At 42.5% G+C, this 18,061-nt stretch overlaps 1 protein-coding gene across 2 annotated transcripts in view; it reads right to left on the bottom strand.

Moving 5' to 3' along the window:
* FRAS1 (Fraser extracellular matrix complex subunit 1) overlaps window positions 1-18,061 on the bottom strand; it is a 516,652-nt gene that overhangs the window by 45,071 nt on the left and 453,520 nt on the right. For both annotated transcript variants that reach the window (XM_069594438.1, XM_069594439.1), the window contains 5 exons: window positions 15,364-15,610; window positions 13,629-13,973; window positions 11,651-11,811; window positions 10,446-10,593; window positions 3,675-3,880 (listed from right to left, as the gene is read on the bottom strand). In XM_069594438.1, coding sequence (XP_069450539.1) covers window positions 3,675-3,880; window positions 10,446-10,593; window positions 11,651-11,811; window positions 13,629-13,973; window positions 15,364-15,610 — 1,107 coding nt within the window. The remainder of the gene's footprint in view (window positions 1-3,674; window positions 3,881-10,445; window positions 10,594-11,650; window positions 11,812-13,628; window positions 13,974-15,363; window positions 15,611-18,061) is intronic.

Genomic DNA, 18,061 nt, shown 5'->3' with positions numbered 1-18,061 from the left:
TAGAGCAATAAAGTGAATCACTAAAAAGCATTTGGAGAACATTTGTGTGCTTCCCCACATTTTGCCTGGACTCATCTATACCCTTGTACATGTTATGATAGGTAGACTTCTGATGGTGAGGGTTTAACATATGGATTAGAATTCCTGGAGAGGTGAGTAATGTTCTTTTTCCTTTGTGAAAATTGAGGACTCTTATAAGGAAGTCAAAAAGCTTCCTGTTAGGCTAAAGACACCTTTAAAAGCTGCAGAACTCTATAAAGAGCTGCCAAATGGTGTCTCACTTGAAAACTGCTGAGAACCGAATGCCTGAGAACACAATCTAAATCCCTGTTGGATGGAAAGAAATCAAATGCTTCCCAAACTGAATATTCTCTACTGAGGACAATCTTCTTGGGGAAATGTAAAATAAGGTCACAACAACAGAGCAGCCTTGATAGCATAGTCATATGATATGAAGTGTGATTATTTTTAGTTGGCTGATCTTAAACTCACTATACTACCATACTGCATAGGATATATGGATATGGAGCTTTCACCGTCACACCTCCTAAGTCATACTAGACGGAGGGAGACTATCTCTGTGAACATTTACTTGTGGTTTGCTAACCTGGTTTTAAGTTCCTGAAGAATGCTTTTATTTTCCCTCTCACATTTTTCTTACAGTAAGAATTTCTTTATGGAAAGCATGAATTTAGTACTGACTCTTCAGTATATCTTAAAAATAAAAGACATTCTCCCTGTGTGAGACAGCAACATTCCATTAGCTATATATTTTACATATGGTAATAAATATGTTTCAATGCTACTCTCTCAATTCATCCCACCCTTTCCTCCTGGAGGGTGCAGGATGGGGGGATATAATGTATACTTATGATTGATTCACATTGTTCTATGGCAGAAACCACTGGAAAAAAATTATTCTGCAATTAAAAATAAATTTTAAAAAAGGACATTCTAGTAAATGACAAGTTCCAAAGACATTGCTCAGAATGACAAAGGAGATGAAGATTCCAAAACGTGCTTATGAATAGGCTGCCATGTGGGTAACATCTAGACTACTAAGCTGTATTTTCTTTATGATTTTATTAAATTACAAACTGCCTCTTGGATAGGCAGAGAATCCTCTCTTGAATTTAAAACAAATACAGACATGCAGACTCAAAGCTGAAGATTGAATTTACAGTACTTATGTGTGTGTGTGTTTTAATATGTGTTTCAACCTGCCACCAGTAAAATTCCCATAAAATACAAAACTAAGACAGGGGTTTTATGAGTTATGCATGCGTAAAAGACTTGAGAGGCTCAGAGAAGGAAACTATTATTTTCTTTTGGTGGTAAAGAATGGAGGAAGAATCTGGGGTAACCTGAGATGGGTAAAGTCTTCTTATGCTAAACTTCAAAAGAACTAATCATAAGGCAAAACTTTCACATGCTTGCAGTCCATGGGGTCACAAAGGGTCAGACACAACTGAGCAACTGAGCTGAAGTTAACCGAACTGAACTTCATATGCTTGATTATATCAAAACGAAGATTTCTGTTCAACTAAGAACACCAAGGTCAAAGGTAGTAGATGAGAGACAGAAAAAGGAAACTATGCTTATAGAAGCTAAAATGTCTAAAGCTGGCAAGGATTAACATTACTATTTAGAATTATTAATATTAAAAATATTTAGAGTACACAAGAAACTACTGCAAATCAGTAAGGAAAAGATAGCAATACAATAAAATAAGTAACAAAGGTTAAAAATAATAGATTCTTGTAAGAGGAAACTCAGTGAACTAACAAACATGTGCTTTGCTTAGTCACTCAGTTGTGTCTGACTCTTTGCAACCTGTAGCCTGCCAGGCTCCTCTGTCCGTGGGAATTCTCCAGGCAAGAATACTGGAGTGGGTTGCCATGCCCTCCCCCAAGGGATCTTCCCAACCCAGGGATCGAATCCAGGTGTCCCACATTGCAGGTGGATTCTTTGCCATCTGAGCAAAGCATAGAAATAATTGGACGAAGGCAAATTGAAATGAGATATAATATTATACATATCAAATTAGTAAAAATCATAACTGGAAAAGTATAGAAGAGGATGTAGGGTTTTAACAACCTTCATGTCCTGTTAGTGACATTTTGGAAAGTATCCTAATACTATTTTTTTTTTTTTCAAATTAAGCACATTCATGCCCTGTGGTCCAGCAATTTTGCTGCTGACTAAGTGGACAGGTAGGAGGATTTGCCTAGTGGTACTGTTAGTAATGGCAGAGTGTTAGGAGGTGACTGGGAACTGAAACGGAGGATCTTCACTGTCTATTGCTGAGAGTGAATGGGTAAAATGCAGTAAGTGCACCTCATGAAATACTAGGCAACAGTTTGAAGCAACAGATTAGATATACACATAAATGACATGCACAGATACCAAAACACATTGCTGAGAAAACAGAGAAAACGTGTGAAAAATATACCACAGTAGCAGTTTTATAAATTAAAAATGATGTATATGAAGAGCGAGGCATTTTCAAAGAACAAATACAAATAAGAGACACACATTAACAGACAATGGATTGATGACCTCAGATAGGGAAGGACTGTGACTGTCTGCAGAATAGAGGTAAAATGAAATGAATCAATCAACAAAATAAGAAAAGGCCTTGAACTGAACAGTGGGAACTGCATACTCTGAACCAAGGGCTGCAGCCTTGCAATCAGGGCCACAACTGACTTAGTCATCTGAAACTGAGATCCAAAAACTGGGGAAATACAACTCCCATTCAACACGTGCTTTGGAAATACACTGAGGCTGCAGGCTTGATTCTGACGTGTGTGTGCTCAGTCATGTCTGACTCTGTCACCCTATGGACTACAGCCTGCCATGTTCCACTGTCCATGGGACTTTCCCAGCAAGAATACTGGAGTGGGTTGCCATTTCCTCCTCCAGGGGATCTTTCCTGGAGGGATCAAACCTGCATCTCCCGATTTTCCTGCATTGCAAGTGGATTCTTTACTCTGAGCCACTAGGGAAGCCCTATTTGATTCTGATGCAGCCATATTTAGTGACTGGAATTTCTCAGGAATTCCCGTATCTGTATGCATCATTTTGCATTATATTACCAAGAAAATACTCCCCGGACCTGAATCTGCTCAACTCTACCTGTGTAATCCTGTACTGCAGGCCCTATACCAGAATGTGTACTGCCTTGCCACTGGGACCCAAGTATTAGAAGACCGTTTCCTCTAGGCAACATTTGTGGAGTGCATTCCTCTTCACTGTAGTTTCAGATTAAGAGAAGTCCCTAGTCATCTGATTCTGCTAAATTCCAAAAAGATTCTACACCATCTAAACTTCCCAGTCAACCAATGACATAGGCAGCTGGTGCTAAGTGGGCAACAGAGAAGACAGCTACGTAGAAGAGATGATATCATTGAAAGTATTGGGTTGGCCAAAAAGTTTGTTCAGGTTTTCCTGTAAGATGTAATGGAAAACTCTGAACAAACTTTTTGGCCAACCCGATATGAACAATTCATTAGAAACATTGTCTATGGGGTCGCACAGAGTCGGACACGACTGAAGCGACTTAGTAGTAGTAGTAGGATGTTCAGAGTTTGTCTGAATTACTTCACTATGGACAAATAAAGGCATCAAGGAAGGAGAGAAGCCCATCTTTCAGCCACCATGAATCCACTTACTTTCTCCCCTTTGAGAAACGTAATCCGTGAAGAGTCTGCATTTCTTCTCTCCTCAAAGTCCTCCATGACCTGAGCTGAAAGGCCCTGAGTATAGCACCTCACTGATGACTCATAGCTCAGGTCTCCACTCCGAATGATGGGCACATGCAGGACGCCCTCCTTCTCCTTCACCAGGAGCAAATCCTTGGCAAACTGCATGCTGGGCACTGGGTGAGAGAAGGAAAGATGGAGGCATTGTTAGCGAGACACCAAGGGAGGTGGTGATAGCCCACGTGGGCCCTCGGCAATCTGGCAGGAAGGTGCCACTAAGGACCACCAGAGGCTGATAAATCACAGGCAGTCAGCAGATTTCAAGGCCTGCCTACCGCTCTCAGAACCAAGAAACTGTTCCCACCATGAGTGTGAATGAAAGTGAAGTGACAGTGTTGTTTGCTCAGTCATGTCTCACGCTGCAACCCCATGGACTGTAGCCCACCAGGCTCCTCTGTCCATGGGATTTTCCAGACAAGAATACTGGGATAGATAGACAGTCCCTTCTCCAGGGGATCTTCCCAACCCAGGGATCGAACCCCAGTCTCCTGCATTGCAGGCAGATTCTTTACTTTCTGAGCCACCATGGAAGCCTGCTCCACTGTGAGCGTAGTTCAAACAAAATAGAACAAATCAAGTTTGCTCAGCTTCAGGGAACAGTCACCATCTCAGATGCAGATAGGTGATGCAAATAAAGATATGTGCCAGGTGGAAGAAAAATTTTGAGACCTGAGAACCCAAAAATGTTCATGTTCCTTCTAAGGCTACAAAGAGGCAAACAGCAGTGTAAACCTGATGATAAATGACCACTCACATGCATGGCCAGGCCAGAAAGGCAATAGAGAACAGGGACCATTGGTAAAGAGGAAAGAACAGGTCGTGTTTTAAGAGGACTGCCCCTTAGCTTCATTCTTTTGTTGGCAGGTGTCCCTATTTTCAAACGAAGCCAGAGATCTGCATTTTTAGGTCATAGCTCCTAAATTTCAAAATAGCAAGCAATTAAAATAGTAAAAAGAAATTCCATTCAGGCCAAAACTATTATAGCCAAACAAAACACACCCACAAGCTGTATTTGGCCAGTAGCTGGCGCAGTGGTAAAGAATCCGCCTGCCAATACAGGAGGCAAGGGTTCCATCCCCGGGTCAGGACAATTCCCTGGAGAAGGAGATGGCAACCCATGCCAGTATTCCTGCCTGGGAAATCCCATGGATAGAGGAGCCTGGTAGGCTACAGTCCATGTCCCACAGTCAGACACGCCCAACAGTCGGACAGGTCCCACAGACAGCCAGACATGTCCGACAGTCGGACATGACTAAGCAAGCTGGCAGTCTCTCTCGGCAGGAAAAGTTACTTAGATTCTGAACCTTGCTTTTTCCTTTTTTTAAATATGTAAATTGGAAATGTTAATATCTGATTTTTAAAATTATTGGGAGGATTGAATTGAATGAGATCAGTGCTCAATACAGTAAACAGAAGGCACTCAAATGTTGGTTGTTGCTGTTCAGTCACTAAGGCGTGTCCAACTCTTTGTGACCCCCATGGATTACAGCATACTAGGCTTCCTTGACCTTCACTACCTCCCTGAGTTTGCTCAACCTCATGTTCATTGAGTTGGTGATGCCATCCAACCATCTCATCCTGTCTGTCATCCCATTCTCCTCCTGCCCTCAATCCTTCCCAGCATCAGAATCTCTTCTGATGAGTTGGCTCTTTGCATCAAGTGACCAAAGTATTGGAGCATCAGTCAACATCAATGAATATTTAGGGTTGATTTCCCTTAGGATTGACTGGTTTAATCTCCTTGCTGTCCAAGGGACTTTCAAGTCTTCTCCAGCATCAAAATTTGAAGCAAATATTGGGAGGAATGACTATATCATGGTGTGTATTGCTTCCCATCTCCAGGCTTCTGAATACATTGGATCAGTTTTTCCTCCTTGCTTTCTATAAGGCCTTAGGCAACATTCTGCATTAAAGCATGTCTCCTTTTGAGACCAACATTTTGCTGAGGGACAGTTATTATTTTCTTTATGAAAAATACAAAGAGGTAGTCATCTGTCCAGTCATATGTCAAATCGTCTTTGGAGCTGCAGAAAGATGACCTTAAAGCTAAAACACGTATTTCCTGGCTGCCTCCTGGACGTGCCTTGCCCAAACTGAAAGGAACAAACAGAACGGGTGAGCACAAAGCTCTGTGCAAGACAACATATAGAAAGCTCTCTGCTTCCAACCTGTCCACTGCTCAGAACTGTCAGCATTGGCAAAAATAAAACAAATCTATCATCTGAGCTAAGCCTAACCATTACCATTTATCACTAAAGAAAAACCCAGAAGATATGTCTAAAAAGATGAGTGACTTTGGTATGAGGTCCTACACATTACCCATCTGGGACTCTTTCCATCCAGAACAACTGCCTGTGCTTCTAAGAAAGAGGTGGGAATGACATGACCTTGCACATGAAGACAAGAAGGGAGCTTGTTGCCAGGCGAAAAGCAACACAAGCAAGAAAACTTTTCTGCTCATGGCAGATTTTATCTAATGCTTTAGATTGATTTTTTTGCTGGCTTGACAGGCATCAAGGTGGAGGTGAATTAAAAGCTAAAGTGGTAATGTTTGGGCCCTGTCATGTATTAATCAACCTCAGATTTCTCTTGAGATGTAAAAGACTTCTTTCCCTTTTCCCTCTATTTAACACATACTCCCATGCCTATTGCTTCCCTGGTGGCTCAGAGGGTAAAGAATCTGCCTGCAATGCAGTAAACCCAGGTTCGATCCCTGGGTCTGGAAGATCCCCTGGAGAAGGAAATGGCAACCCACTCCAGTACTCTTGCCTGGAAAATCCCATGGACGGAGGAGCCTGGTGGGCTACAGTTCATGGGGTCGCAAAGAGTTGGACATGACTGAGTGACTTCACTTTCATTTCACCTTTCTTTCACATGCCTATCTGCTTAAAAAAAAAAAAAAAAGAGGAAAAGAAAAGAAAGAAGTGGGTGAACACTTCTCGTGACTGTCTTCTGGGAAGAGGTTCTGCTTTTAAGGAGCCCTCAGTTCAGTGGGAGACTGAGCAGAGACAAAGGAAAGGCAATTTGGATTTGGGGACAAATTTATGCGTGGAGCTTAAGATGTACAAAGGGCCTGACCTGGGTCAGGCATTGTGTTAGAGCTTCCATACACATCATTTATTATCCTCTTGACAAACCCTACAAGGCAGCGATCCCCAACCATTTTGACACCAGGGAATGGCTTCACAGAAAACAACTTTTCCACGGACAGGAGCTGGGTGCAGGGGGCAGGTTTGGGATGATTCTCATAAGAAGCACACAATCTAGATCCCGTGCATCCACAGTTACAGTAGGGTTCACGCTCCTATGACAATCTAATGCCACTGTTGATCTGACAGGAGGCGAAGCTCAGGTGGTAATGAGACCAAAGCGGGAAGTGAAAGAAAGTGAAGTTGCTCAGGCGTGTCCGACTCTTTGCGACCCCATGGACTGTAGCCTACCAGGCTCTTTCGTGGGATTTTCCAGGCAAGAGTACTGGAGTGGATTGCCATTTCCTTCTCCTGAAGATCTTCCTGACCTAGGGGTTGAACCCGGGTCTCCCGCATTGTAGGCAGACACTTTACAGTCTGAGCCACCAGGTAAGTCCAAAGGGGAGTGGCTGCAAATACAGATGAAGCTTAGTTCCCCAGCCTGCCGCACACCTCCTCCTGTGTGCCCCGGGTCCTAACAGACCATGGATAAAATACAGGTCCCTGGCCTGGTGCTGGGGACCTCACTACAGTCCTCAGAGGAAGTGAGGGTGCTGGCCCTGAGGGTCAGTTCTGTCTGACTGCAGAACCATTTCTATTTCAGGATAGGATGTGTGAATGGGAGAAGGCAGGCTCACAGAAGGCTCCTGGAAGGCTCCCGGGCTCGCAGTGGGTATCACACACTATTGCCAACACCTCTCTGAGAACATCAGTTTGCAGTAATCCTCACATTTGTGTAAGTCTGGTGTCCTGAAATAGATCGCAGGACTCTACTCTCTACTCCTCTGTAATCCCTAGTGTTAAGCACCAGTCTTAGGCATGGAAAATATCACCTGCTAATCTTCTTAGTAACTGACAGAGTATGTGCAAACACAACCCGCCTGGAATGCAGTGGACTCTGTATGGGTGATGGTTAAGTCTGTGATTGAGGAAAACTCCTACCTCTCATTCTCTGAGTTAATGGTGAGATACAACTGCACATACAAGATTGCCCTGCAGTAGCAGCTACAAGGCCTTTCTTGCCTTGCTCAGCATCTTCAGGGCAACACCAAGTCTAATTCTAGGTATCAGAGCAGAAGAGAAAGGTGAAAACAGAAAATATTCTGAGATGAGCCACTTAGATAATTTAACAGCCATTTCTAAAAGGAGCTAAGATCACTTTGGGAGGCTGACTTTGCAAGGATTTTTTTTTTTGACTATGGAGGCAGTATGTGGGATCCCCTACCAGGGGATCTTACTTCTCCTACCAGGAATCAAACTTACACCCTCTGCTGTGGAAGCATAGTGTCAAATCACTCAGGGAGTAGGATGCCGGAACTGTTCAACATCTTGGATTGTGGTGGTGGGTGAACTTTGATTTATGTATGTTAGACCTCAAGAAACCTAAGTCTAAAATAAGACACTATTTTGGATATATGAAAACATATAACAAAAAGCTGCTTCAAATAGTTGTCTTCAGGGAGGGGAGACAGAGGCTTGGGAGACAGGAGTAGAAGAAAGACAATTTTCATAGTATGATTTTTGCTGTTTACTTTTTCTTAGTTATGTGTGCTCAGTTGATCAGTCATGTTCTACTCTTTGTGACCCCAAGGACTGTAAACAGCTAGGCTCTTCTGTCCATTGGGATTCTTCCATGGGATTCTCCAGGCAAGAGTGCTGGAGTGGGTTGCCATTTCCTTCTCCAGGAGATCTTCCTGATCCAGGCATCAAACCTATGTCTCCTGCATTGGCAGATGGATTCTTTACCACTGAGCCACCTAGGAAGCCTTTTTGAAAACTATGTAAGTGAATAAATTATTTAAGAACAAAGACATTGATGATAACCCTGCTGGGCTTCCTGTTCCTTCTTTGATGACACTGAAGAACGTCACTGTGGGTTCTATGTCAATCCATAAGGAGGCTGAGGAGGGTCCCCCTGCTTGAAGTGAAAGGTTTGACTTGATCTTCTCTACCCAACTCTAGAATCTGGCAATTTTAGAGTTCACCAATTCTTCCCCAGAAACAACGGTGCTTTCCTGCATTCGCTTGTTACAGAGGCCTGCTCTTCAGTGGGCACTCATATTTTTGTCCAGGTGCTCTTGCGTGCTCATTTGCTTCAGTTGTGTCCGACTCTTTGTGACCCTCTGAAGCGTAGCCCGCCAGGCTCCTCTGTCCATGGGAATCCACAGGCAAGAATACTGGAGTGGGTTGCTGTGCCCTCCTCCAGGGGATCTTCCCGACCCGGGGATTGCGCCTGTGTCTCTTAAACCTCCTGCATTGGCAGGCGGGTTCTTTACCATTAGCGCCACTTTGTCCAGGTGCCTGTGTCTATTTGTTCCTGCACATCACCCACAGGACGGTCAGTATTAATTTCCTTTAACAAAAATCACACCACTCCTCTGCTCAAAAGCATCCGTTGCTCCCCTGTACCTATAAATTCCTGATGCTGGAACATAAGACATCTTAGAACTTGTCTCCAACATGTCTTTCCATTTCATTTCCTCCCATTCACCTCCTGCCAGGCTTGAAGCAAAAGCAAGCATCTCACTGTTCTCCAAATATGCATCTTTCAAAATTGTATACCTTACATATACTATAGTTCTCCATTTAGAAACGTTTTATTATCCATTAGATAACCTCCTACCACACCTAAAGACTCTGGTTAAATATCACTTCCTTTGTGAAATCTATGATTCTTCCACACTTAGTTATGATTCAGCCTCCTCTCCCATACACTACCAGATTTATCACATTATTCGGTCATTTATCATAATATATTCTACTTTTTCTGTCTGAGGGTCTGATCCCCTAACTAGAGCTTGAGCTTCTGAGGACACAGCCCAACCAGGCATGCCTCATTTTATTGTACTTCACTTGACTGCCCTTTGTATAAACAGTATTTTTGACAAATCGAAAATTTGTGGCAATCGTGTTGAACAAGTCTATGATGCCATTTTCCCAACAGCATTTTCTCACTTTGTGTCTCTATGTTCCATGCTGGTAACTCTCCCAATACTTCAAACTTTTTCATTATTGTTATATTCATTACGGTGGTTGTGATCAGTGATCTTTGATGTTTCTACTGAAGGAAAGATTATGATTTGCAAAAGGCTAAGATGATTAGCATTTTAGCAATAAAATATTTTAAAATTAAGGTACTTTTGTTTTTTTAGACACAATGCAGGCCCCTAATAAACTACAGTATGGTGTAAACTTTTATATACACTGGGAAACTAAAAAATTCATCTGCCTTGCTTTATCGTGATACTCACTTTAAAGTGGTGACCTGGAACTGAATGTGCAATAATCCCCAAGTGTGCCTAGCAGAGTGCCAGAAACATGAATGATTATTTCTGCCCCATATTTCTAAAAATGTGCACACGCATGTACTCATACACACACACACACTTTTCTTGAGTGAAAATGTGAATGAGTTCCAATGTTATGTATGTGGATATTAAGGAAATAATAGAAATCTGATCTGAGCCACCAGCTGGTATCCCCAGTTTCTTACCATCCTGGAATGTGTCGTTAATTGCAATGACAGCCTGGAAGGGTTTTGTCAGTTCGGCCCCTTGTGGGGAGCTGAGGAAAACCACAAACGTCTCCAGCCCTTCAATCACTGGATACTGAGTGTCATCCAAGATGGTCAAGGTGCAATACTAGGAGAAAAATCAGGATGTTAACTAGACTTATTGTGGTGTTCATTTTATAATATTTACAAATATTGAACCATTATGTTGTATACCTGAATCTGATATAATGTTATATGTCAATTACACCTTGACTTAGCACATACCCCTCCATAAATTTTTTTTCTAATTAAAAAAGAGAGGAAAAATCAAAGCAAATCTTATAGAATACTCACCACCCAACACTTATTTACCTTTGGGAGATTAGGGCAAAAGTAACAACTTGTATCTCTCTGTTGGTCTTAAAGTAAAATTTTAAATCCATAAAATGATGATCTATTTATCACATACCCTAGGTGTTTTTTCTCTAGACATCTGAAATCAATCAAGTGCAGTTTCTACCCTAAATCCGTGATGCTGGATATTATGCTGAAAATGGCATTTGGAGAGTTTGTCAAAGATCTAAGTTTCTTTGTTGGCTTCTGTTTTTGAACTCTCCAATGGTCCTGAAATACAAATCTTTCACCTCTTCGACACTCCCCTTTCCTCATCCCAGAGGTGAATGGGAAAGTAACGGCAACTTAGCCCTTCAGAAACACAGACGTCAAAACCATCAAATTAGGGTAAGGCTAGGGAAAGGACTGGAGAAGGAAATGGCAACCCACTCCAGTATTCTTGCCTGGAGAATCCCAGGGATGGGGGAGCCTGGTGGGCTGCCGTCTATGCGGTCACACAGAGTCGGACACGACTGAAGTGACTTAGCAGCAGCAGCAGGGAAAGGATAGACAAAGCTGGTTTTTGTCTCATCCTGCCTAGTTGGAAGCCAAAGGCCACATTAAAAAGATGAAAATTACAATATTAACTTCACAATATTACATTTGGGATCTACAGTTGTGCCATACAGGTAATTCCTTCTAATAATTTGGTGTCTATCACCCATGATCTTTTCTAAACATCTTAAAGGGAAGATGTCTGAAGAAAGGGAAGACAGTAATATTTCAATATTTTAGAGTCCTCTAAAGACTTTGGAGAGCAGACTAGAGATGACATGAACAATCCATCTGGCCTTTGACCTCTACATGCACACCTGCTCAATGACACCTGGTCCGAACTCCACCTTCCTAGAGCTGGGAACGTAGTCAACTCCTGGGGTGGCAGAAGCTGGGTCTGAGGGCCGCGTGGCACACCAGACAGACGTGAAGGTGGAAAGGTCAGTCCCGTGGCGGATAACTGGGATCTTCACTGTACCTGAATTGAGAAGCATACGTTTCAGTGGTCAGCCTTGAACCAGAGTGTGAGTGTGGTTTTCAGAACAATGTCTTCCCTCGCCGCAGCAGCTGCATCCTGGCACCTTGCCTAGTCCACCTTCAGTGACGCTCTGTGCGCCCTCTGAGGTCCAGAGGTGTCACCATCCCTCGTTGTATGGATATTAAGTTCAAGAGCAGACCTGCAGGAGGGCCCCACGGAGGTGGTGCCAGGAAGACAGCCTTTAGGGGAAAGCAGTTTTGTGGCTTCTTCACAGAACAATGGACTTAAGAGGGGACGGTCCACTAAAGGAAATCAACTCTCAATATTCATTGGAAGGACTGATGCTGAAGCTGAAACTTCAACACTCGGCCACTTGATGCAAAGAGCCAACTCACTAGAAAAGACCCTGATGCTGGGAAAGATTGAAGACAGAAGGAGAAGGGGACAACAGAAGATGAGATGGTTGAATGGCATCACTGACTCAAAGGACACGCGTTTGAGCAAACTCTGGGAGATAGTGAAGGAGAGGGAAGCCTGGCATGCTGCAGTCCATGGGATCGCAAAGAGTTGAACACGACTGAGCAGCTGAACGACAACAACAAAGAGGGGAGGGTCCACTGAAAAACACCTTAAGCCTATTTATGGAGAAGAAACTCAGAGACGAGGGCCTCAAGGATGAGCTAGAAAATAGCCAATTAAGGAAGAACCAGCTAGGGGACTCTATGAGGCCTGGAGCTGAATGTCCCTAATTAAATGTTCCTAACTGGGTGATTTCCCTATTCTGTCTGAGTGCTGCACACATCATTACTTAAACCATATGTGCTTATTGCTTATCTCAGGAAGAAGCTCATCTTCTGGCTGCTGTGACAACATACTTTGTAGGGCCCTAATGATATGTATGTAAATTTTTAGCAGTTTTCACAACCAAAGTCAGAGAAAAGCTACGTGACAAGTCCATCAATCGTACTGTTCGAGCCAATAGCCGTGAGGTGACAAGTAGTCATGGCTGGGCATTTGTTGTATGGGGAAGGGAACACGGTATAATAGAAAGGTCTGGATTTTAATCCAGTTCTGTTGTATTATCTGGTCTCTGATGATTTATTTCACCTCTCTGGGACTCCATTTGCTCTTCTTTATAAATAAGAAAGAATGCAATGCACATGGCAAGGTGGCTGGCATTCAGTAAATACTCCAAAATCTTAAGTTTTTACTATTGCTAAGAATATCACCTTCAAAGAGGTGCAAGGTCTTGATCAGAGGCTCAGGTTAGCAGATGCTCAGCACCACTGACTCTCCTATTAATAGCAGGATGTCTGTCAACAATATGAGGAAGACTTTGAGATCCATGTGGAGCCCAAAGAGGGAAGAGGCCTGGGTGGAAGAAATCTGCCCACTGACTGCCCTGGGCTGTTATAGGAATGAGAGTTCCATTGTTAAAACACTGAAATTTTGAATTTATTTGTTATGGCAGTTGCAGTACACTAAATAATTTACCTCCATCTTCAACAGATCATATCCCCCTCCTTCACGTGCAAATGTTTAGCACTACACCCTCCCTTTGGACCACAGAGGTCAGCCAGTGAGCTCTAAGTCAGGTCTCTCCCTGCCACCAGTCAGCAGAGCAAGATAAGTGAATGGAGTTCCCTAACCTTCACTATCTTTCATTCTTGGTTTTGATGCTGAGTATTACCTGCCTCAGACTGTCACTGAGGAATGGCATTCTCAACATCCTAAGGGCATTCTCAAAACTAAGAGGAAACTATTTAAGGAAGGGATCAGGAGATGAGTGAGGGGAGCCCAGAGATGCTCTCCATTACCTGCATCCTCGCTGATGGTAAAAGCTGTGTTGCCCAAGGACACAGTAGAAGCATCATTGGGACCAGCAATGAGCACCTTGGCAGACGCCACCCTTCCGATGCGGGCATTGTCGGAAGCACCTGTCAGGGCGATCTCAAACTCCTCTTCCTCTTCGTACTCGCTGTCATCAATGATCATGACATCACAGGTGGACATGGTGACACCAGGCCCAAATATCACTCGACTCTCGGCAGACATCCCTCTAGATTTAAAATCAGAGCCCGATTCTAGAGCATAGAGGCTACTGCCCATAGCTGACTTGGGGACCGTGTAGCAAATCGCAGATACAATGCTGCTTGAATCCCCTGAAACACAAATGGCAAGAATACCAAAATAGTTGAATGAGCATTTCTCAAGTTTTAAAATCTCTGGTAATTTTGATGGGTATGATTCTTTTTGACCTATTCCATCCAAACTCTAACAGGAAATGTCCCTACTTTGCAGTGTCTTAAGCCTGTGGTCTAAGCCACTTGAGGATTTCACATATCCCAGATCCTTCACCAAACAACCTGGAATGGATTTCCTATTTTGTGGATTTCATGCTCTATTAATTCACAAGACTCACTGCCCGCCATCTAAGACCACAGCAGGCAGAGGGAGAAGAGACATATTTGGTACTTTAAGTAGAAACGTAATTGTGTCCTGAAGACACAATTACTATGAGCATAGCATATACATAGCACACAAGTGCTATGAGCACAGTTCACTGCCTTTCTGAATAAACTTCTGCACTTTAGTTCCCAGGGAGAAACAAGCCTGTTTAAAAAAAAAAAAGGAAGACAAAACAAAACAAAACACCCTGCCTCTCTGAACAAACGACTTTACTTATTAGCACTGCCACTTACCTGGGTGATAGGCTATTTGGGCTCAGCTGGCTGACCCAGAGCAACCAACAAGACTTACCTGTCCTCTGAGTGGCATCACCAAAGGTTGGTGTTACCTGTAGTGTTGGCCACACTAACACCATCAGCAGATGCAACAAAATACCTGACATCATCACTTACAGTCTGGTTGTGGCTTTGAATAGGGATCTAATTTCCATGTGTTTAAAAAAATTTGTTTTAAAATATTATTATTGGACTGTAATTATGTTACAATATTGTGTTAGTTTCTGCTATACAGCAAAGTGAACCAAAAATCCATATACATATAGCCCCTCCCTCAGTTTCCATGTGTTATTAAAGTCACAATATTTCACAGTCATAAATCCATATGATCTTTCTTTTGATTTTCCACCCCAGTGGAATCACCCTTTATTTCTCCCACATGGTTAATTTCTCACCTGAGCTCTACATGTGACACTCACATGGGGAAATCTTTAAATACATTTTCAATCTCCCAAGAAGTAAGACAGGAAGCCACACTGTAACTGCCTGCCTTGACCAAGGCTACTAAATATTTTTGGACTGGGTGACTGATTAAGAACTCTGAGTTCAGGAGTCATTTGCAAGGCCAAATGTAACTAGCCTTCTGGTCCCACTAAAGAATAAATGGGCATGCAAACAACTTCAATGGAGAAGCCGTCTGTAGAACTCACTGTAGGGAGGATGGTTATTGGGGATTGAAGTGAGTTGATAACCCGTGATGCATCCCCACACGTGAGTTAACATGGTACATGAGCACGTGGCATATGAAAAGGACAGAATAAACGTTAGCTATTATTACAGCTCCTTGACGCCTTGGGCACCAACAGACCTTTTCTTTCAATAGGTGCAAACAGAAAGCCAGCACTCTCGTTGACCCGGTAGGTCTTCTTATCAAACTCTAATGTGGGCTCGTCCTCAGTGTCATTGATAATGACCTTCGCCTGGGTGAACTCCCCTAGTAGGGCGTAAGCTGGCATGCTGAGCTCCACGGTGAAACTCTCAATGTTCTCAAACACATTGTCATCGTTGATGACGATGGTGCAGGACTTGGTGTCCTCTCGCTCATCAAACTGCACCTGTCACAAAGGAAACAACAAGGAGATAAGCTGTGCCTCAGATTCCCCTGATCTGCTCCCCAAGAGCATCATAAGAAAAAAGAGGACCCAAGTCCAGTGGGCAGGCCACTGGATGAAATAGTTGGTTCTTCCAGCCAATCCCTCCTGCTATATCACTTCTCCCCATTCTACGTCTGCACACCGGGGCTGATTCACTGTATACAGACATGGAAGGAAGAGATGTCTGCTACCATGTGGTAAATGTAGAAAACCACATAGGTAACTATTCATATCCTGTTTTGTTGACTCAGCTGGGATAGCAAGAGTCATTTTTTTAAGCACCTAAAAAAATTGCTTTCCTATTTATTTGGTTGTGCTGGGTCTTGGTTGCATCACAGGGGATCTTTTAGCTGTGGCAAGCAAACTCTTAGTTTTGGCATGCGGGATCTAGTTCCCTGACCAGAGATGGAACCCAGGCCCTTTTCATTGAAAGCACGGAGTCTTAGCCACTGGACCACCAGGAAAGTCACGGCACAAGTCATTTGATTACTCAGTTCTCCTTCTATTTGTGGCAAGTTTAACTGGAAAGATCTTTGAAGTTGGAGTGTGAAATTCTAGCCTCAAGTCCTGGCTCTGTTACTTCCAAGCTGGGTTAGGCTATAAAACTTTACAAACCTCAGATTCGCCATTGGCTAAATAACAACAATATGTCTATTTCACATACTTACTGGGAGAACTAAATGAGACAATGTAAAATGAAGGCACTAACTTTACTTTAAAGCATGGAACAAATGCAAGATATTATCATCATCACCATATTCCTCATATAATCAAAACTGACATAGAATCTCAGTGCACTGAATTATGGAGTTTGAATTCAGAGAAAGTCACATTATGAACAGGCCAGACTGAATTTTAACTTTACTATTACATCCTTTCCCATTTAGATGTAGTAGATCCATAATGCGAATTAACTTAGCCTGATATAAAATAGAAAAATTAATTTATATGCATATAATTGTGAATTTATAGGGATTTCTTCTGGTTTTACTTTGTCTTTATAAAAAAGACGATGCTTAAAACCTACACATGGAACCAGGGTTATGGATCAGTCTAAAACTGAGTGGACAGGCAGTGGGCCTGGACTGCATTTTGTGAAATAGCTACAATGTGTGGAAATTAGCCCTAAACGTCTGGGGTCACACAAATCTGAAACACACATGCTTTTCATCAATAAAAATGTACTATTCCACATCTAATCAATGTATCAAATTAAGTTTTACTAAGATCCACATTTTAAAATGCTCCCAGCTAAATGAACTGCTCAAAGGTCTGTATTTAGGTCTAGAGCACACTGTCTGTTGTCATTCTCTGAAAAACACAAGTATGTGCTCTTTATTATTATTTTGCTAAAAGATTCCTTAGCTTATCTGATCTATTGCAATTTCTTATTTAAATTTGACATAGATTAGAAGTTGGGATTAAAATATACACACTACTATTTATAAGATATCAGGGCTTCCCTGATAGCTCTGCTGGTAAAGAATCTGCCTGCAATGCCGGAGACCCCAGTTCACTTTCTGGGTTGGAAAGATCCACTGGAGGAGGGATAGAATACCCACTTCAGTATTTGCCTGCAATACAGGAGACCTGGGTTCAATCCAGGGGTTGGGAAGATCCCTTGGAGAAGGGACTAGCTACCTACTCCAGTATTCTTGCCTGGAGAATTCCACAGACTGTATAGTACATGGAGTCACAAAGAGTCAGACACGACTGTGTGACTTTCACATATATAAGATAACAAGGACCTACTTTATAGCATAGGGAACTATACTCAATATTTTGTAATAACCTATAATGGAAAATAACTGAAAAAGAATATATATATGAGTCACTTTGCTGTACACTTGAAACTAACACACATTTTAGATCAACTACATTTCAGTAAAAATGAAAAAAAAAATTGACGTAAGAGGCATTAGCTTAGTCTAGCTGAAATGCTTCAGAAAGAGAGCCCACTTCTCTTTACAGGGATTCATGCTGCCATAAGAATAATGAAACTCCTTTAAAAAAAACACTTAATAAATACCTAATAAGTGCCAGGTATTGTAAAATACTTAAATCTGACACGTAGAGGGCGTCCTGCCACAAAGGAGTTTATTATTTATGTCCTCTTTTCTCTTTCGCTTTCACTTTTTCTTTTTTCTCCTTCATTCACACCCTGGCACTAATTACCACTGCTACCACTGTCACATAGAGATGTGCAAATGTGTGTGCGTGTGTGCATGCATGCATACATATGTGCGTATCTACACTCCTACAAATTCAAACAGCTGCCAACTGATTTTCTCTAAGGCCCTCACACTCAACATGTCCAAAGCAGAATCAAGATCACCCCCTCACCAGACCTGCTCCTCTTTGGTATCCCCTCCCAGCAAAGGCATCACCATCCATCCCTCCCTTCTGTCCACT

The sequence above is a fragment of the Ovis canadensis genome, chromosome 6 (genome assembly GCF_042477335.2).
Source record: "Ovis canadensis isolate MfBH-ARS-UI-01 breed Bighorn chromosome 6, ARS-UI_OviCan_v2, whole genome shotgun sequence".
Lineage (NCBI taxonomy): Eukaryota > Metazoa > Chordata > Mammalia > Artiodactyla > Bovidae > Ovis > Ovis canadensis.
Note: the sequence above shows the minus strand (reverse complement) of the source record. Positions and strands in the feature narration are given on the sequence as shown.